Source organism: Oryzias latipes, chromosome 10 (assembly GCF_053564925.1).
Source record: "Oryzias latipes strain Hd-rR chromosome 10, Olatipes_Hd-rR_3.1".
In the NCBI taxonomy this organism is placed as follows: Eukaryota; Metazoa; Chordata; class Actinopteri; order Beloniformes; family Adrianichthyidae; genus Oryzias; species Oryzias latipes.
In genome coordinates, this window is record NC_136246.1 from 28,582,426 (window position 1) to 28,603,122 (window position 20,697).

The 20,697-nt window shown below is 36.7% G+C and overlaps 2 protein-coding genes and 1 long non-coding RNA gene across 4 annotated transcripts in view; all 3 read right to left on the reverse strand.

Annotated features, from left to right (window-relative positions):
• LOC144994924 (uncharacterized) overlaps positions 1 to 2,858 on the reverse strand; it is a 591,488-nt gene extending 588,630 nt beyond the window's left edge. Inside the window, exon 1 of the long non-coding RNA XR_013658647.1 lies at positions 2,228 to 2,858. This is a non-coding gene — a long non-coding RNA (uncharacterized LOC144994924). The remainder of the gene's footprint in view (positions 1 to 2,227) is intronic.
• A 6,554-nt stretch (positions 2,859 to 9,412) lies between these two features.
• On the reverse strand, positions 9,413 to 14,642 carry casp3 (caspase 3; the record flags this gene model as incomplete). Its single annotated transcript, NM_001104670.1, is given in 7 exon segments — positions 9,413 to 9,734; positions 9,814 to 9,925; positions 9,990 to 10,165; positions 10,920 to 11,048; positions 12,321 to 12,463; positions 12,985 to 13,056; positions 14,601 to 14,642. Coding segments are annotated over 7 exon segments (873 nt in total). The 3' UTR covers positions 9,413 to 9,495.
• Positions 14,643 to 14,933: 291 nt separating this feature from the next.
• On the reverse strand, positions 14,934 to 20,188 carry cenpu (centromere protein U). Of its 2 annotated transcripts, none has more exons than XM_078954352.1 (14): positions 19,897 to 20,188; positions 19,653 to 19,710; positions 19,199 to 19,289; positions 18,928 to 19,063; positions 18,722 to 18,856; positions 16,858 to 16,942; positions 16,697 to 16,780; positions 16,532 to 16,622; positions 16,342 to 16,450; positions 16,159 to 16,237; positions 15,992 to 16,039; positions 15,821 to 15,882; positions 15,401 to 15,557; positions 14,934 to 15,128 (listed from the first exon to the last, which is right to left on the reverse strand). In XM_078954352.1, exons 1-14 carry the CDS (start codon positions 19,899 to 19,901, stop codon positions 15,006 to 15,008), a joined length of 1,263 nt encoding a protein of 420 aa, XP_078810478.1. In that variant the 5' UTR covers positions 19,902 to 20,188; the 3' UTR covers positions 14,934 to 15,005. The 2 variants fall into 2 exon arrangements, with proteins under 2 accessions (XP_078810478.1, XP_004073593.1); XM_004073545.3 differs by having other exon boundaries at positions 16,327 to 16,450.
• Between the last annotated feature and the right edge of the window lie 509 nt (positions 20,189 to 20,697).

Below are 20,697 nucleotides of genomic sequence, written 5' to 3' on the forward strand. Positions count from 1 at the left end.
TTATTGTATGTAACAATTCAATACAAAACATTGTTAAACAGCGCCGAGCGGCTATATACATTGACATGTCAGCTCGGTAAAATACGAGATGATCTTCTAAACGTGCTTTTAATAATGTTACGGTTATTATGAAACACCTGTTCGCTCATCATTTGAATTCTAATCCGTGTGGTCAGTGCTTTTTCTGAACGAAGCCAGGATTAGCAGTATGCTAACACGGGCTAACAACATTAGCTTTGGGTGGTGCTGCTTTCTGGCTGCACGTAAACATGTAAGAATAACATCAGCCTTTATTTAGTCGGGACACGACTGGAAACACAAATCCGCGTGATTGTTTGAATGTTTTCTAAGGACTGAGCGACATTTCTGCTTTGAAGCTCAAACCGCTGTGTGTGCTGACGATCCGAGCTGTGCACAGACACACACTTTTAGACCCGGTTCTGAGTTCGGTTGCTTGTACCCCTAGAGCTGCGGGACGGATCGCAGTCTTAAATCTCCCACACATACCGCTCATGTACCCCCCCCCCTTCCCATCAAACACAAAGCGGACTACTTCTTTTCTATTTTGTTTACTTTTTTTGTTAAAGTCACTTCCCTCAGTTTATACTGGATCATCGCGGATTAGTCATCTGTTGGGAAATTAAAACAAAAAAGCAAAAAAACGAATAGCAGTTATATAAGAACGAAAAATGTAAAAATACCCCCCTTCCCCCCCCGACGATGTCATCGTCCATCCCGATGGTTGACAGCAAACATCGTCAACGGCCAATTTAAGGGACATCGCCCAACCCTAGCTTATACTGCCTGATATGTGAATAAAAGATTTCTTTATGAATAACATGAATACCTCAGAGGTTATCCATACACGTTCACAGCGTCACTGAAGAAGGCCAAGTCTGCACAGTTGTTGTCTGCCATCTTCGGGTACAAGATCTATGGAATACAAGTACAAATACTTTCAACTGACAGATATTTACAGGGGCAAAAATGCTAAATTCCCAATTGATAGGTAAAACAGTAATACAATAGGATGATAAAATATGAAATAGAATAGAATAGAAAGGTATTTAGGATGTCACGCTTCAGCAATTCCTAAAGAATAAATAAAAACACAACAAACATGGATTAGATCATTTAGCTGTCTGAGATTAAATTACATAATTTCCAAATATTAGATAGGGGAATTTTTTAAAACACTCTTGCTATGATAACTTGAGCTTGTAGTAAAGAACAGCTTTAAAAAAAAAAATCAGAGACAAGACACTGATCACAGGAAGCCTGTGTGTAATACTTACAGTAACTTCTACTCAAATCACTGTTGATAGCATATTTCTCCCATCCACCCTTTCTGTGACTACTTATCGACTACAAAACAGCCTAAAAACATAATGTTTGGGATTCTTGTCATTACGTCATTGGAAGTAAAGATACGGGGATTTTAGTGGCTGTCACTCTGACACAATCTCACAGGGCTTTTCAGCACAATACGGGTTCTAACGTTAGAAACTTAATGAGGCTTCTTTCATTCAACAGTGGATTCACGTCTGTTATATTTAAAAAATGCCCTTTTCATGAATGTCATATGAATTAACTTTGTTGCACATATCCACCCCGTCTTAAAGTCTGGGTTGTGAAAAGACTGTGTCTAACTTTAACCCGGATCGCCGCGTTTACATAAAGGCAGCACACGGAACAGCTAACTTACTAGCTAGTTAGCATAGCATCAGTGTTTAAACAAATCCCCGTCTCCAAATCAATACTTTTTATTAAACTTTCTGTGCTGCTGTAAATCCGGCATGTTTTCCCCTTAGTTCCTTATGAATCATGTTAAAAACCTACAGATTGGCTGTATATCTAGCTTGAACCGACGCGCTAGCTAAACTTCCCTCACACTCACAGGGCAGGCAGACACAATTTGAGTCGAAAGCCGGCTAGTTTCGAGGCCCCTGGTTGGTTGTAGTTACTCGTGTTGTGTGAAGAGCTGGTATGCCAAGTATAAAACTTGACAAAACCATCATAAGTCCTCCCCCGCTTTCATAAAAAAATATGACCGCACAGGCTAAGCTAAGCTAATTTGCGGTGGGGGTACTCTGCAAACGACTCGTCTGAAGTGTTCATAAAGCATTCACACATGTCACTTGGCTAAGGAGACCGCTTCAACTTAGTATTCAATAACATTACAGGACGTACAACGAGGGAATAATAATCAAATAAGTGCATTACTTACGGGCTGAGACTGTTCCCGTTCTGAAGACCTCTCCGCCATGTTTGCCGCCCGCGTCCTCCCAACTGCTGTGCTGAACAGCTCCCTCCCTCGTCACTTTGAAAGTGAGGAGTGTAAGGGGCCATTCGATTGGCTAAAAGCGAACCCGCCTGCTTTGCCGATGAGTTTGATTGACAGATTCACTAGCCAATGGTGAGATTAGTCGACCCGCTCCGTCAGATGAGTCTCAATATTCACCGTAGAAAAATCTCTCACACACACGGAGAGATTCACTAACGAGAACGGGATTTTGAATGCACATTCTGCAATTCGAATGATCTGTGAGTTCACATCACATGTGTACCTAAAAATCACGTTTGTGAAGCACCTACTGTGCATTTCTGATACATTTATTGTGAATTTCTAAAATGTTTTTGTGAAAAACAGTGTGCACATTTGTGAGAAACACTTATTGTGCATTTGTAAAACATTTAGTGTGCATTTGTGAAACACAATGTGTGTGTTTGTGAAACACAGGGTGTGTATTTCCGAATTTATTTTTCACGTTTGCATAAAATGACATTTGTGAATCGGAGCGTGTGTATTTGTAAAACCGGTTGTGTGCATTTCTGATTATTGAGACTGAAATAACTCCATAGTTACAAGTTTCATAATAAGAAGTTCAAATGAATCTAAACAGTTGGCACGCTTTATGACTTTTTCTGCAGTGAAAACACACACACAGACTTTCAGTTACACCACACACTGAAAATATAGGAACAGAAAACCTGCTGTTCGATACACATTTCCTAAGAACCACAAATGGAAACTGTCTGGAGGACCAAGCCCCCCTCGTTCTGTGGAGCAGCCCATCTCGTGGGGTCAGGCTTATCTGGTAAATGGTAAATGGCGTATACTTATATAGCGCCTTTCTTCCTACAAGGACAAAGCGCTTTACAGTCACAGACCCATTCACCCAGTCACACACACATTCACACACACAGTCACACACTGGTGGTCGCTCCGCTGCCAAACACAGGCGCCCGCCTACCACCAGAGGCAAGGTGGGGTTCAGTGTCTTGCCCAAGGACACTTCGACTCATGGGCGTGGAAGGCGGGAATCGAACCTGCAACCTTACGATCATGGGACGACCGCCCTACCGCTGCACCACGGCCGCCCCAGTCAGGCTTCTGTCAGGCTCGTTCTGCAGGCCAACTTGGAGATGGGGGGAGACAAGCTGGACAAAACTTTGAAATATAACAGTCAGGACAAAACCAAACCCTCCTTGTTGACAGTAATACATAGATAACAGACTAAATGCAAGGTCACATTACATATGAAAAAAAAGATCAAGACTTTGTGATAGTTATTTTTTATTGTTATTCCCTATATTCAGTTTTTTAATAAAAAAAAGCTACCAGAGAGTGAAGAGTTAACTGTGGTTTCAGTTCCTGGAACAGTGAAGGAGTGCTGAATCATAAACGGCCTGCAAAGCTACGTTTTTTGCTTCTCTGGTTCCCTCTAGTGGTCGTTTGTGTACATAGCCCAAGGGTTAGGTGGATTTCTATTGAAAAAGAAGACACTGCTTGGCATTTATACTACTGTTTCTATTATGATAAATATAAATGCACTGTTTTGCCTAAAGTAGCCCTTTTTCTAAATATGAAATAGTTTTTTGACGGACGTTCACAGCTTCCTTTCAAAGTAAGATACCTCCTACCATAGTAATAATAACTAGAAGGAGCTGCATTTCCAGAAGAAAATGCAGGGTTGAATGCTATATTGCTGAAAGAAAGCTTAATTTGTAAAAGAAATGGCTGAACTGAGCTGAAAGAGCTCAACATTTTAAAAGTAAAATGGTTAAAAAAGGTGAAAACCTGTAAAAAAGGTTAAGCACAAGAATTCTCTATGTATTTTAATGGAGCAAAAATCCTGGGAAATCCTGGAATACCTTTAAAAAATCAATGATTTGAAGGTCCAAAAGTAATAACTGTAATAAGTTGAAAGAGTTAAAAATGTTATTAGTTGAATGGTAAAAAAATTTGAAGTGTCCGAACTGGGTGTCGAACCAGGAACCTCATGTACCATAACTTCCCAATGCATTTTAATAGGGCAAAAATTCCCGGAAAAACTGGAATATCTTAAAAAGTAAAAGGATTTGAAAAACCAAAAGTCATAGCAGAAAAAAGGTAAAAGAGCTGAACATTTTAAAAGTTGAATGGTTACAATCGGTTGAAAATTGTAGAAGGAGTTAAGTGCCGAAAAACGGCGGAAGATGTGCGTAATAAATAACTAGAAGGAGCTGCATTTCCAGAAGAAAATGCAGGGTTGAATGCTGTATTTCTGAATGAAAGTAGAAATATTATGAAAAAGCTGAACATTGTAAAAGTAGAATGTCTAAAATAGGTCAAACATTGTAGAAGGAGTTAAGCATTAAAGCTAAAATTGTTGAAAAAATGCCTGAAATGTCCTGGAAAATCCTGGAATATTTTGAAAACTTAAGGGCCAAAAGTCAAAGGTGAACATTGTAAAAGTAGAATGACCAAAACGGATCAAAATTTGTAGACGGAGTTAAGCATGAAAGTTGAAATTGTTGAAAAAATGGATGTACGGTTGAAAATTTGAAGATGATGCTAAAATGGCTAAAAGTGCTAGCATCAGCATCATCAACTGACTCAAAAAATCACATTGTTTAAGAGTGTCATGTTGGTAAAAGCTACATGTTCTAAGTTGACAGAAAATCCACTTTTTTCAAAATGGCGGCTTTTCTATTGATTTTATCTCCATAGCAACCATTTTATGTTTGGGTCGCCTGGAGATGAGGAACAAATCGTCGGTTTCAGATGAATCGGAAAAAGTAAACTTTTGGACGTCCTTAGCAACGAGCTTTGTTTGCTAACCACGCCCACATTCCTTATATGTCCAGATCCAGTGAATTTCAATATGTTCAGTTCCAGCCATGGATGAAGTTTATTGCAACATTTGCTTCAGATTTTGTCAAAAAATGGCCACCAAACAGTAGGTTGTGTTGCCATCCCATAATAATTTCAAAACGTATGTTGAAGTCCAAAGCCTTGTGAGCATTTCAATGTTTGAACGGTGCCTCTAGCTGAAAGCATGTTAAAGTTATAATGCTTGAAAGCAACAAAGGTTTTCAAGGATTCTCCATGTATTTAAATGAAGCAAAAATCTTGGAAAATCCTGGAAAATCTTGGAATATCTTGAAAAATTCAAAGATTTGAAAGACTAAAAGTCATAGCTGAAAGGAATAAGCTGAAAGGGTTGAACATTGTAATAGTAGAAGGATTAAAATACGTGAAAGTTTGAAGAAGTTTAAAATTGCCTCACATTTTGGCACAAAATGGCCGCCAAACTGTAGGTGGTGTTGCCATCCCATAATAATTTTGAACCTTATGTTGAAGTCCAAAACCTTGTGAACATTTCAATATTTGAACGGTGTCTCTAGCCAAAAGAATGTTAAAGTTACAATTGTTTAAAGAAGCAAAGGTGTGGCCAATGGAGCAAAAACATTGGAAAATCTGGGAATATCCGGGAATATCTGGAAAAGTTCAAAGATTTGAAGGACAAAAAGTCATAGCTGAAAGGAATAAGATGAAAGGGTTGAACATTGTAATAGTAGAATGGTAAAAATAGGTGAAAGTTTGAAGAAGTTTAAAATTGCCTCACATTTTGGCACAAAATGGCCGCCAAACTGTAGGTGGTGTTGCCATCCCATAATAATTTTGAGCCTTATGTTGAAGTCCAAAACCTTGTGAACATTTCAATATTTGAACGGTGTCTCTAGCCAAAAGAATGTTAAAGTTACAATTGTTTAAAGAAGCAAAGGTGTGGCCAATGGAGCAAAAAGATTGGAAAATCCAGGAATATCCGGGAATAAATGGAAAAGTTCAGGGATTTGAAGGACCAAAATGTCATAGCTAGAATAAGATGAAAGAGCTGAACATTTTCATAGTCAAACGGTTAAAATAGGTGAAAAATTGTAGAAGGAGTTTAACTGTGAACTTCTGAACGAAAAATTCTCCATGTATTTCAATGGAGAAAAAAATTCCCGGAAAACCTGGAATATCTTAAAAAGTAAAAGGATTTGAAAAACCAAAAGTCATAGCAGGAATGAGCTGAAAGAGCTGAACATTTTAAAAGTTGAATGGTTACAATCGGTTAAAAATTGTAGAAGGAGTTAAGTGCCGAAAAACGGCGGAATATAGCAGAAGAGGAAAACAAAGGGTTGAATGCTTTACAGCATTCAACCAATAAAGAGAAACAGAAAAACAAAGGGTTGAATGCTTTACAGCATTCAACCAATAATTTGTTTATAAGTCACCCTTACTGTATTTTTGGACCAAGAGGCACACTTAAATCCTTTTTAATAATAGGAAATCCGCCTTAAAATACAACTGGCTTTGATGTTTTAGTACGACTTTGGTAAAAAGCCACGCCACTTGATAGATAGCTAGTGCATTATGGGTACAATAGTCAGGAATCAGTGCTTCAACTCCTTGTTAATGAGTTGAATAAGGTTTGACTTGCTTGATGCGCCATTTAATCCAAAAAAATACGTTACTTGTTAAAATTAAAAACATTTTTCTTTATATTTAACAAGAAGGTTTATGTTATGTTGCAGACTTTCAAATTAAAAGCACAAAAATGAATCAAATGTATTAATTGAAAAAGCTTAAAAATGACCAATGATAACAGCACGATCCCCTAAAAGTGGACATCAAAGACAAGACATACGTCAAAATAAATGCCTAGTAAAAGACAAAAGCTCTAATGATCTGTTTTTGGTATTTGATTTAAGCAAAAGCTCAGAAGAATATTTTCGATGCAAAAGTGCACCTTGGTCCTGAACTGTCGCAATTGTGGAGCAGATTCTTACTGTGAAATATTTTAAGTATTTGCTGCTGGAATTCAGTTCTCTGGAAGAGCATTTCCTTTTAGTGAACGAGCAGCAGATCTAGTTAGCATGTTTGGAAAAACAGGTTGAGTATTTAAAGTCCCTTCTGTATAATCAAATGTGTGCTTGACTTATTTTAAGCCAACATAGCAAAACCTGTTTAAAATAGAAACTTTCCTCATAGGTGGGCAAATGTGTTTAAGCTTAAACGTGTATTATTAGAATTTAATTTTTTTGTACCAAGAAGACACGCTTAGTTAGATTTTGTAGTCTATTGTGCAAAATAGTATGAGTGTGAACACATTTCAGGGAATATGACACTACAAAATATGTGTTTCATCATGGTGAGAATGGATGTGCTTGTTTCTTAAGAGGTACAATCACAAGTGCAAGGCTGCTCTACGTTAAAACAGATCCATGCATGAATGGAATTTGCTGAATTATAAAGTTCTTGGCAGCTCACATCTCTATAAAACCCCTATGAATCATGGGAGTATATGTCTAGGAGAACATGCCGGAACATTGACAACTTGATATGTAACTGTTCTGGGAAAAAATGCTGACTTTTGGTACCTGGAAACCACAGCACAAACTCTGCAAACCATGGAATAGTGTTTAAATCCACATTGAAAAATATATATGTTTTGTAAGATTAAGCAGAAATCTAGGGATGTCTCGATTTAATCGTGATTGTCGATTAGCATCGAATATTGTGTCCAGATCAGTGATGGGATATTTCTTTTATTATTATTATTATGATTGGTATTTATCATGCCTATTACTACAGATACTAAAAGTCTTTGTACCATGAATGGATCACAACATTTTATTGCCATGAAGTGCAGCAGAATATGGTGCTATTTTGAAAAATAGTTAGATGAAGTTAGCAAAATATTCAGATTCTAATTTCTGGGCTCAATAACTCTTTAAATAAATGTTTTAAACTGACAGCAAGTGCCTCTGTTGGTTTTTCTTAACTTAAACCTTCAAAGGCATTTCAAACGGAAAAAGATTTTTTTTTTCTTTTTACTTTTTAATGACAGACAGCAGTAAATGTAAATTTCTTTAGGGATTATTAAAGACCTATTCTATTCTATTCTACCTATTCTATTCTAAAACACCAGCCAAGGGACCGTCTACAAAGTGCAACGTCTGGGAAAAAGTTGTAAATTTTTTTTTTTTTAATAATCTCTTAAAAGCAATTGGAATAAATACATGTTTACGCTGATATGAGCTAGTCATGAATGCTCATCATCATGTCCATGCAACAATTTTGGAAGAAAGTATTTTTTTTTAATTTTCTAATGGAGTTGTGAATCACATTTGATCAAAAAATGTTCAAATGCTCTGAAGATACTACAACCTCCAAGCTTTCTCATACAACTATTATAACATTTAAAATAATAAAATTAAAATAAAAAAGAGAAAACAATTAATTCTTAAAGATGATTAAAGTGATTTGTTTCGTATCATATCACTCACATATTTGCAAAAATATTTTATTCCATTATCCTGTTTTAAATAGATATTTTTTTACCCTAATGACAAATAATCTGCTCTTATTTTATTTTTTTGATACTTGATCTGCATATCTATAATCATGAGGTACTTAACTTTTGTCATGTAATTTATTGATACTAATTTCTAATGAGCTGAATCTGTATTGGTAAAGTATATGTAAGTAATCCAAAGTTAAGAACTTGATAATGATTTATGTAAAAAAATAAAAAACATAAAGTTAAATTCAGCAAAGCAGGGGTGGAATTATGTAAATTCACTTCCTCCCACTCTCTTTTAAGCAATCTTTTCAAACTCCTTTTGACAATCTTAATAGTTTCATCATGCCATATATCACATCCAAACAAGATATTTATGATTAAGAGTAATAATAGAAATATTTTCTAGTGTATGTAAACATATGCATCTTTTTACAACCAAATGTATGACTAATTATTCTATGTTTGATATAGACTTGCACAGATATAAATTTCTATATTTTGTCTTGTTTTTTTGTTGTTTTTTTGCTTTGATTGCTTGAAATAAACCATTTTGAAATCTAAATTATCACCTATTTGCCATAGTTATTACAGTCGCTCTATTTTTAAGTTGTTGTTCAAGCTACTTCACAGAAAGGCACTGAAGTGTTCAATGAACAAATAAAAATAGGGGACAATCTGGATCTGTTTATTTTGCATTTGTTCATTTTTTTTAAAATGTTCTAGAAAAGTATCGGATCCGAACTCGGTATCAACAGGTCCTCAATATCAAATGAATGTATACAATTGCATAAACATAACCAGATTGAAGCTGGCTGCACCACTAAAAACCCCTTCAAACCCCCAATACATTGTTTCTGTGTTTACAACACGGCAGACATTAATTGGACTCGTAAGGAAAGTAAAAGTCCTTGGTCAACATGGAGACAATGCAAGGGATCTGCTTTTTGCCGCTAAATCCAGGCGCGTTGGAAGAAGACTCGAAGTGCGTCGCCACCTTGTGGTTTACTCGAGTCATAATCTGCATCAGGTCCAGTGTTTTACTGAACTTCTCCAGCATCTCACACAGCGACTGGATGAACCAGGACCCGTTGGCGGTGCTCCTCCACGAGTAATAGCCTGCAGGTCAGGTCAGAGTTAGCATTCAAGCAAAGAGACATACGGAATAGGGAAACAGGAAATAGGCAGCTCTAGTTACCTGAAACGGTGGAGTAGGCGAACAGGAAGTCGGCCTCCAAGGGAATCTTCTCTGATGTATCGTCTTTGGCATCGTGCTCTATGCCCTCATCGAAGAGCGTGCCACGGCACGCCTGAAATGAGCAGACCGTTCAGCTTATCTGAATCACAACATTAAAAAAGAGGTGAATCGCTGACCTGTATGAAGAAGAGCTTTGGTTTCCCCACAAGACTCAAACAGCTTCGTCCTTTCAAGCATTCTATGAGCTTGTTGAACGATACCGGACCATCAGTGCCGTATATCACGCCCTCCTCTCCGTGACTGAGAATCACACAGGCAAAGGAGGCAAACTTACTGTGGTCTTGGTTGGACACTGCAGGCAAGAAAATCCACATGCAGTTAGGGCCTACATATAGACATAGGCTGGTCAGTTGTTATGTCAACATTATTTACATTTCCCCAGACACAACCCTGACATACTGTTCTCATTGTTCTCATTCCGTATTGTTGGTTCAAACTCATGATTAGCATGAGAGGAAATAAGTTGCTGATTTTTGCTGAGTGAAATCCTGTAAAACATCTGTGGAAGGACCTTCAACACGAAGAAGGAACCCTATACATTTTAAAAATGGAGCAGTTTTCCTCTGAGGAGTGGGCAACAATATGAAAATATGACTATCAGTTGAATGCAGGGATTGCCTTTAAAGGTTTGCGCACCAAAACACAAAGTTAAGGGAACCAGCGTTATTGTACCACCCACATTCTTATTGTGACAGTTTTGTTATTCAGATTTTTTGAGGTTCCTTTTCATTAATATAAGAAAACGAACCATAAAAATAATAAATAATTAGAATGAAAAGACTAAAACTAAGAGAATTCACAGAAGAGTTCATAGGAATTACAGAAAAAAGCCATGGCAGATCACCTCTAGAAAATAAAAGGCAATACTACTGTGAGTGTGCATGATGGTGGAACTATCATGGTATGGGGATGTGCGTCATGGAAAAAGATTTCCCAGTAAAAGGAAGTCATTCGAAAGCAATTACTGAGGAGAGTCAGTAAGTGCACACTCATGACCAAAAAAGATTTATTATCGGCATAATAAAACGAATAGAGAAATGTCGTACTTTGGCGAAACAGCTTTTTCATCTGATCCACGGTCTGGTCGTTGTACATTTGGATTTCGTAGCCCAGCTTCATAAAAGACTTCCAAGCAGCAGCAGCGTCATTGTCTGTACCGTTACGAGGACCCATCCCTGAAAACCAAAAGCACACACAAGACAAATCCAGCTGCCTGCCATGAAAAAATAATGTAAACACAAACATCATTTCTTCTGTAGTATGAAAAGGTTTCTACACTTTTTCCACAAAGAGGACGTTTTTGTCATCAGGTTAACTCAACCTGTAGAAGTGTTTGGACATCACCTCCAACATTTGGCATCTGAAATGTTAATAAACAGAACAAATAACCTTCCTATGATCACCAACCATCAGGTTACAGAGCAACACAAATCCAACTTGTTTTTTCTTTCTTTGATCTTCTTCTGTTTACTCTATTTGGCAATCCTTATATTTAATGGATCCAATGCATGGTGTGTGGGTATTGTATATCAATGCAAATTGATTTTTGTCTATTTAGGATTAGAAGTAATTATAATGTCAGCATCATCTCCAATGTTTTCCTCATTTTTCAAACCATTTATGAATTAAAATTTTAAATTTTTATTTTTGTTTGAGTTTGAGAATGAAATTATTCTCAAGGACTCATTTTTATGTTCTCTAAACCACAACCATAAAGGAGACCGAGAGCTTTTCCAGTGCAAGCTTATATCAATGCGATTGGGTATTTCTATATATATCAATACAAGTGACTTTGGTAGTTGTTAGATTTTATTGAATTAAATTATTAATTATTAAATTATTAGGACTCGTTTTTATTTTCATTATTCCATTTATTCAAAAAGATTTTTACACTTTCTGTGCTAGAACTTTGGTTTTTTACCTTCATAAGTTAAGTCGTTTTTTACATTTTATTTTATTTCAAAATATGTAAAGATGTTTTTATTTCCTGTGGTCTTCCTGAGAAGGTTTTGTGTCCGCTGTGCCGCTTTGAGCTGTTTGGGCATCAAGCCAAGCATTCAGCCAGTTAAACTGTTTTGCATCCAAGATAAAAAAAACACGGAAGAGCCATATGTAATAGAAAAAAATACAAACAGCTTTAAACTTTTTTTTTGTCTTTAAAGATCAGCTAAGATGCAAATTCAATGCTCCATCAAAAATAATCGTTTGTTTTTCAATCGGAAGGGATGTCATGTGATCTAAATCTGGATTTTTAAGCCGTCCTTGTTTACAGAGAGCATTAAAAAATGTCTTTAACGCGAGGCAATTCTAAAAACCTAAACAAAAGCAGAACGACTAACAAAAAGAGACCTGTCATCAGCCACAGAAATGGCTTTTATTTCAATACTTTGTTATTATGAGTGTGTGCCTGCAAGGGTTGTGGTGAGGCACAGAACAGGCCAGCATACCGGAATCTTTGTGAAAGTTTTTGTTGTTGATAATCAAGCAGATTCCCATTTTGGGGTAGTCCATGCTGTAGCGGTAAGGGTCGGCGTCTTGTTTTATGACGCAGACATCAGTAGACCTGGGATTTGGCTGATTAGCAGGGGACCTGAGGACAAAAACAACGATTCAAACCCGCAGAGCACGTTTGCTGCTCCAGCTTCTGACACGAGATTGGATGTACGATGAATATGACAAAGCACGGCAGCAGTAAAACAAATTCTAATCTGATGAAGACACTGGAACAGTTTACAGCTAACCAGCTGGGCAGGAAGGATAAAAGGAGGAACGGTATTTGCCCCAAACGTGAGAAGTCGTTAAACAAGATTGAGGAACAAATGTCACATTTGTCTGGTGGCTTCTTTCTAATGCCAAAAAAAATCCTTCCTCTGTAAAACCAAAAAGATTCAAGATTTAAGAAGGTTCTAGTGCCAAAGAGTCATCTGATGACTGTTCTTCTTTCTTTTTTGGCTTGAGGTCAGAGTTGAGCTTTTATGCTTCTCCAAACTTCACATTTGTGACCTTTTTCTGCTTTGCATCATTCCTGTTCTGGACGTTGATTCCAGGGGTATAACATGAATCCCAGCATAAACAGTTGTGTAACAGATCGTACTAAAAGCGGCACATCACCTCTTGCTAATCACAGGTTTGGTGTCCACCTGGTCCTTGCCTGAGAGCTCTTCAGCAGTCTCAGCCATGTCCCTGCAGACATTTGAAGACGGGAAACATAAGGGGTGATTAGACGCCTCTTATTCTGCAGTCAGTGGAAAAATGTACACGTTTAAATTCAGAGATGATCTCTACGCTGGGTATTCCAAAAGAAATTAAAATGACACTTTAGAAAGACATTTTAGGGAATATTTCTGTTATGTTTCTCTGATTGGGGTTAGTTTTTAAACCGATGCTTTGATTATAATTGGCCAACTTTTAATAATAATAATAATGAATTTTATTTACATGGCGCCTTTCTAGACACCCAAGGTCGCCTTACAGATAGAAAACAATTGAATACAATTAAAAGAAAGAAACATTTTTAAAGAAAGAAACTTTTTAAATAATAGTGTACTCCTCCATAAAATAGTTTAAATATTTCCATCTTGAAGAAAAGTAATGGTAACTTCCTTTTACAAATAATCCTTTTAAATTCCTTCTCAGTCAGATTTCATCATGGTTGCCATAAAAGCATGCTTTGCTCAGACCCAAAAGGAGTATATTTGGAGTAATAATACAGTCGTTTTTCTACTTTAACTCAAGTTACTTATACTACAAAAAAACTATCTAAGATAATCTCCCACATGATTTTGGGTTTAATAGTCAACACCGATCTCTAAACCACAACCATAAAGGGAACCGAGAGTTTTTTCAGTGCAAGCTTATATCAATGTGATTGGGTATTTGTAGATATAAGTGAGTATGGTCATTGTTGGCCTTGATTTAAAGTAAAAGACTAACACAGTGAGAAGAAACTTTAGGCAATTTAATGAAAAATATATGATAAACAGGAACAGGAAATAAATAAATAAATAGATAGATAGATAGATAGATAGATAGATAGATAGATAGATAGATAGATAGATAGATAGATAGATAGATAGATAGATAGATAGATAGATAGATAGATAGATAGATAGATAGATAGATAGATAGATAGATAGATAGATGGATAGATAGATGTGTGTATGTATACATACATACATACACACACACACACACACACACACACACAAACACAATCACACACATACATACTTATAATTTGAGGGATATTTTAGACAAGAATCTTTCATTTAGTGTTTAGAAAAACACTTGTAACTATTTTATTATACTTAGTAGTTAAAATTAAAACGTAATATAATAAGTTATTTTGGAAATTGTGTTGATTTTTTTACACAATTCGTTCTATGTATGTACGTATGTATGTATGTATTTGTCGCGCAGGTTACAAAAGTTGTGCCAACATGTAAACTTATAAAGTTACAGCTCAAAGTAACAATAATAATCGGTTTTTACTTAACTTTACACCTTTATCTATTTGCCGGACAGTCCTTACATGGAAAAACTGAAACTAAATTTGAGTACATCCTGTAGTTGACCAAAAACTCGACAAACTAGTCCTTCCTTTAGTGTACGAAATGTCCAAGTTCCAAAAACACAACAACTTACCAATTCCTCTCCTCAACTTCAAAGTATCACAATTTTTATAAAAAATAATACATGAATAAATGACTGAGTTTTTTTAAACTTACATTCAATGTGCGATTCCTGAAAAGTGCGAGCGCTCTTCCCTTTAAAGGCATTTACAACGTTAACGCTTTTATATGTGTACCGTACAAAACCCACCAATCAACATCCGCTTTTCCTTTTGGGGGCGGGGCAATATAAAAGCGGAGCGGAAGTGAAGGGAGAATACGGACGCCGGTCGGTCTGTTGCTCAAACTCCACTGTGGCGACCAGATCACTTCACACCAAAGACATATGTATGTACAGAATATTATAATTACTTTTCTGTCAAAAAAATTAAAGAATATATTTTATTTGTAATAGCCAAGGAAAGCATTTATTAAAAAATAAAATGTTACTTATTAGATGTTGTAGAGTTTATTGAAAAACAAGAATAAACAAAAAAGAAATACATGAATATAATCTATAATTTATTCTTTCAGTCCTGTTGCTCGTCTTTCCTCCCGTTGTTCATCGTTTCCCTTCTGCTGATGCTTTTCTGCCTGAATTATCTTTGTCTCCAGCAGCAGAGCCGGTAAACTGGATGCTCCGTACTGTAAAGGAAAATCCAAATGTAGGTCCTGAGAGACAATTATACATTAAACAACATGAAAGAATGAATAAATGAAGTAAGCTTTATTTATACAGCACTTAACGACTCCTTCAGGGTACCAAAGTACTTTACAGTAAAATAAAGTTTAAAATAAGGCAAATTAAGAACAAAAAAAAAATTTTTTTTAATCAGCATAAAACTACAAAATCAATAACCAATAAAAAAAACATAAAGGGCTGACGTGGTCAGAAACATGCACATTTGAAGCGTTACCGTCTCTCTCTCGGAGGGATGCTGCCGCCGGTACTCCAGGTATCGTCCTGTTAGCTCTCTCATGTCACGGAGGAAGGCCTGACCTCGCCTCAGATCTTCTAATCTTTGTTGAAGCTCGGCTTTCTCCTTCTCCAGCAATCCCACCTGTCTTTGTGCGCTTGTGGCCCAAAACACCAAAAATTCACAAGTTTAGATGTATAAATCATTCATCCCAGGCTTCTGTTCTTTAGGGATAACAGACTGCAAATGTTCATTAAAACACATCTCTTTGATTCTGGAGAAATGAAAAGGGTACTGAGATGAGAGCAGAAAATAATTCTAGACGAATTATTTCCCCAAAAGAACAAAACCCTGTGATGAGACGACGAGATGATTGCGATTATCCGTAGATAACGGATCTACATCTGCGATTCTGCTCACCGCATCAGCTCGTGCTTGACATCCAGCAGTCTCTGCGTCTTTGTGCGGATCAGGGAGCCCACCTGAGCAGACAAAAACACATTTATTTGTGTAGCGTCTTTCATTTTGGGTAAAAACACAAAAGCGCCGCAGATCAAGCCGCAGAAGCCATGTGGAGTCTTCAGACGTTACCTTGGCGTTTTCTCTTTTGAGAACCCGGAGCTCCTTAGTGGAAGAGATCTGGAAGAGAGAAAAGAATGTGTGGGCTCCAGAAGAGACTGTCTGAAGACGGTGTTCGGGTTTTGTAAATGTTTCAAAACCTTCTTACTGGCTGCCACCTGCTGTATCTGAGGTCTCACCTTCTCCAGGAGTTGCTCTTTGACATTGTTGGAGAAACAAGCGATGGACTTCTTGGCTGCTGAAGACTCCACAGACTCCCTGAAAGTTTTTTATATTCCCCCCACATCATCAGAGCGTTGCAAAGATAATCAAAGCAAAAGATCTAACCTTAAAACAAACTCAAATACCTGTAGTCTTCACACATGTTGAGGAAGGCATCCAGCACCACCTCCATGTCTGTGACTGCTCCACTCCCAAGTCTCCATTTTGGTTCATCAACATTTACTTTTCCCAACTCCTTAGCTGTTCCACCTTAAGGTGAGAAACCTTCTTCATTGAGGTGATGTTTCATAAACGTAAAGAGAATCAGAAGCGGTTTCCAGCTGTGTTCACCTGAAGAAGACCTTCGACGTTTAGCCCCATCAAGTAAAGACCTCCTGGTTCGGCCCAAACTAAGACTTTTCGTCTTCTTCGGACTTGGTTGCTGAACAAAAGAAGGGATTGAAACTTGCAGAGTACCGTGATTCAAAGAAATGAGCCAAGGTAGTTTCTTCATACCCAGCTTCCATCTTCGTCTTTCTCATCCTCAGATGACAGGATGCTTCTGCGTCTCCGCTGGGCTGGTTCAGAATCCGATTCCTCCTGTGAGAATGCGTTTTTCTCAGCAAATGTTTAAGCCTGCAGACAATTCAGAATTTCTCAGTCATATTTATTTTTACCTGCGATTGAACGTCACTGGTTCCTCCACTGCTTAGTTTCCTTTCTGGATCTTTATTTTTCCTCATCTGCTGGATTTTCAGAGCTCTGGGGAAACAAGAACAATAAAAAACTGCAAGAAGACCAACGACAACAAAAATCTAAAGTACTTTCTTTATACAGATGAACTAATCTATGAAGGAGAAAGCAGAACAAATGAAAATAAAACAGAGCTTGACTGTTTGTGCTCTACAGTCCAACAGATTTCAGTGACAGATGGTTTTTGATTATGTTTAGAATAGAATCCAACTTCTGTTATGTTTAACCTTTCTTTGTTTTTCTTTACACATTTACCAAAACCGGGTTCTTAACTTCTATATAGAGTTATTTATACTTTATCAGTCCAAGTGCAGACCATTTAACAAATTGTTAAGCAAGTGTTAATAATATCAAATAACAAAGATGAAGTGCTTATAGATTGAATGAGAAAACTGTTGGCTTATTCCAGACAGCGTTTTTATTCAGATTAAGATAAAAAAAACATTTTTAGACCCATCATGTTTCTGGAAACATCCTGTAATAGCCGTCACCCTTACAGCAGGGTGGAAACAGTTAACAAAATAAAATCCGTTTTTGTCTTTTGCTCGTGTAATTTCAGACCAATCCATAATACCTTAAAGTCGAGTCAACTTTATTTAGAAAGCATTTTTAAAAACAGCAGAGGCTGACCAAAGTGCTTAACAATAAAAGGTAAAACAAAAACAACAGTCTAAAATAAACAACATAATAGAAAAGTGAAAGCAAGACGAAAAGGTTTCCTCTATAGCCTCACAAAATAAAAGCACCAAAGCCAAAGTGAACAAAAAAGTCTTTTCATGTTGGAAATGCAGTCCATCCTATGATATCCATCCCAGCATTGGAATCACAAGTATATGTGATCGATATATATTTAATTTGAAACAGATCCACCAAGTGAGCCTGGAATATATTAGACGTGTCATTATTATCTGGTTATTTCCTGACTTGACAATGTAAGATTTCTACATCAGTTCAGTGTTTTAATCTGCCCAAATAGAGAAAAAGTACAAAGCTATGTCTATTAGATGTTAGACAGACGTTGTGTAAAAGAACAAACGATGTCTAAATTCCGGTCAAGTTGTAGGGCGGCACGATACAAGTAAAACTCGCGATTTGCAGTATTAATGATCATTATTGGGATGACGATATAACTTGCAATACATGAACAAATAGCAAAACAACCAAAAACATAATTTCCATTTCACTGCAACAGTTTGATTTAAATGGAGACAAGAGTCAACATAACTGAAATGATTCTCCAAATGACCCTCATCTACATAGGAGGCAAACATCTAACATAAAAGGGGTCCATCCAATTGGTCAAATGCATAACTGGATTTATTTGATTACTTCAAGCTGCCATAAGATTGTTTAAGCACATTTAAGGCAACCATTTATTGCAATTTTGCAGTCTTTTGCCATATGCATATTCCACAGCTTGATATTGCAATAGCAATAAATTTGCGATTTATTGTGCAGGTCTGATAAGTTGTACTGAATACTATACGTCTTGTTCTGTGTTTTTTTTTTTAAAGATTTGAGGCCTGAGAGAACGGTCCGATTGTGATGATAGGCTTTATACCTTGTTTCAAACACTAGGTGGCAGTGTTTCTCATATTGGGAAAAGTGTTTTTTTTTTCTTCCTTTTTTCTTTCACTTTCTGCACACACATTAACAACAACCCTGATGCACAAAGAGCTGACTTAAGGGTTTGCATTTCAGTAAATAAAACAAAGCTGATCTAGTCATAGCGTGGTTGCAAATTGCACAATCTTAACCCTGAAGTATCTGGTGTCATGATGCACTGACCTTCCTGCAGCCACCTGCCCTGCAGTTCTCCTCTTGGCAGGCTTAATTCTAACTGACTGAGAGCTTGATGATGAGGTGGCTGGGACGTTCTCCTTTTTTCTTTCGTCGGTGTGCTCTGCTGTTGCCCCCTGAGGACTGAGCAATTCATAAACAGCGTTAATCAAACCATCATGTTGGTAAAAAACTAAACATTTATTCAACTTTACCTAGCCTTTATAGTCCTCCTTCTTTTCTTCTTGTCCGTGTTTTGCTCTGAGCCGCTTTGCTTTGTTTTTTTGCCGGTCTGTCCATCTTCCAGAACATGCAAGTCCTCCTCCACGGCGGTGCTGTGAAGAGGCATTCCTGTACAAAAGGGTTAGCTGGTAACCTTGTCACAAATGCATGCGATTGTAGGGCTGCATTTTATTTAAATGCATGTTTAATGATTTAAATCAGGAAGTTCAAACATTGGTGAAGAAATAATGTGCAAAATCTTACCGACATTGCGCTGCAGACCCTCCATAAAGCTGGCTTTGTCTACGCCTGAAAGGGTGGAGCAATCCGCCTGATCCAGAGACGTCTTCTCCATCTAAACATGAGCATCAGAAGAGACGACAGTCACAACATGCTCCAAAAAGAAAGAGGGGAAAAAAAAGCAGCAAAGGACAAAAGATTCAAATCTGAAATAGAACTTTAAAAACGAACATATATGTATTTTTGAAGAGTTAAAACATGTTTTTATAAAGAATTAAATATGCACAAGACAAAAAACAACGCTTTTACTTAAAATGTCAAGAATATAATTACCACTTGGCCACAAAACGTCAAAAATCAGACCCTGAAATATAACATCCAACTGAAAAAGGTTAATTCAGTGGACTGTGGTGCAGAAAAGAGTTGTCAAATACTCCCCTTCATTTCAAAATAAAGCAGTAATTTATTCATCACTCACTTGGCTTTGTTTTTGCGGCTCTGGGAGAACCTTTGTTCGCCCTCGCCCCTTTTTGGCACTGTAAAGATAAGAGGATGACACTCTTGATGTTTCTAGAATCGCATGATTTAGCTCAAGTCCTAGCAACAAAGTATCACAACTCAATCCCACCACCAGCGCCACATACGTACGTTTGTAAATAACAATATTTAAAAAAAAAAGTATGAAATATGTCAGCTCAACTGTTACTAATTACTAGTTTTACCTCATTGGAATCTATTTTTTGACCAGTTCACCGGACGTGTTGTTGACATTTTTCTCTAAGGAGGAAAGCCTTTTCCCGCAAAATAGTTTGAGTTTGAGACGTACCATTCTAAAAACGACAACGTCATACCGTTTTCCCAACAAAAAACAAGCGATGTCTGGTCATTCGACACATTAAATGAAAATAAATATTATTTAGTATTAAATATATCATTACTATTACAATTTACCACTTTATTAAAAAATAGAAAAAAAGACACATCTACCCACTCCTGAACTAAAGTGAGCTAGTCCTACGGGGACCCAAAAGGTTCATTAGTGGCAGCTCCAACGCTCCATTCGCGTTCAGACAAGTGTCTGTAAATTCAAGTAGTTTTAACATAAGTTTATATTTGTATTTAACATTTATATTTAACACTTAATTTAATATTTAAAATGCAGTTCTAACATAAGTTTATATTTGTATTTAACATTTATATTTAACACTTACTTAAATATTTAAAATGTATAACTAACATTTGGATTTTTAGAAATAACATTTACACTCAAACCTTTACATTAATGATTAATATATTTGATGTTTACATTTAGATTTAACATTTAGTTAGATAAACGCTTAGATTTAATATTTAAATTTAGTTTTTTACATATCACGTAACATTTGACATTTCGATTTTACATTAATATTTATGGTTACTATTTAGATATCTGTTTGGCATCTAAAAGTCATACCCACAAGTCCCAGATAATGCTTCTATTTGTGAATAACACTGAAAAGATGTGATAATGTACGGGAGGTGGC

What these genes read in the sequence shown, in the direction of transcription:
- cenpu (XM_004073545.3), bottom strand. An exon ending in AACATGTGTGAAGACTACAG is followed by an intron (nt 16,238 to 16,326) that starts GTATTTGAGTTT and finishes AAAAACTTTCAG; the next exon opens with GGAGTCTGTGGAGTCTTCAG. An exon ending in GTCAAGCACGAGCTGATGCG is followed by an intron (nt 15,558 to 15,820) that starts GTGAGCAGAATC and finishes TTGGGCCACAAG; the next exon opens with CGCACAAAGACAGGTGGGAT.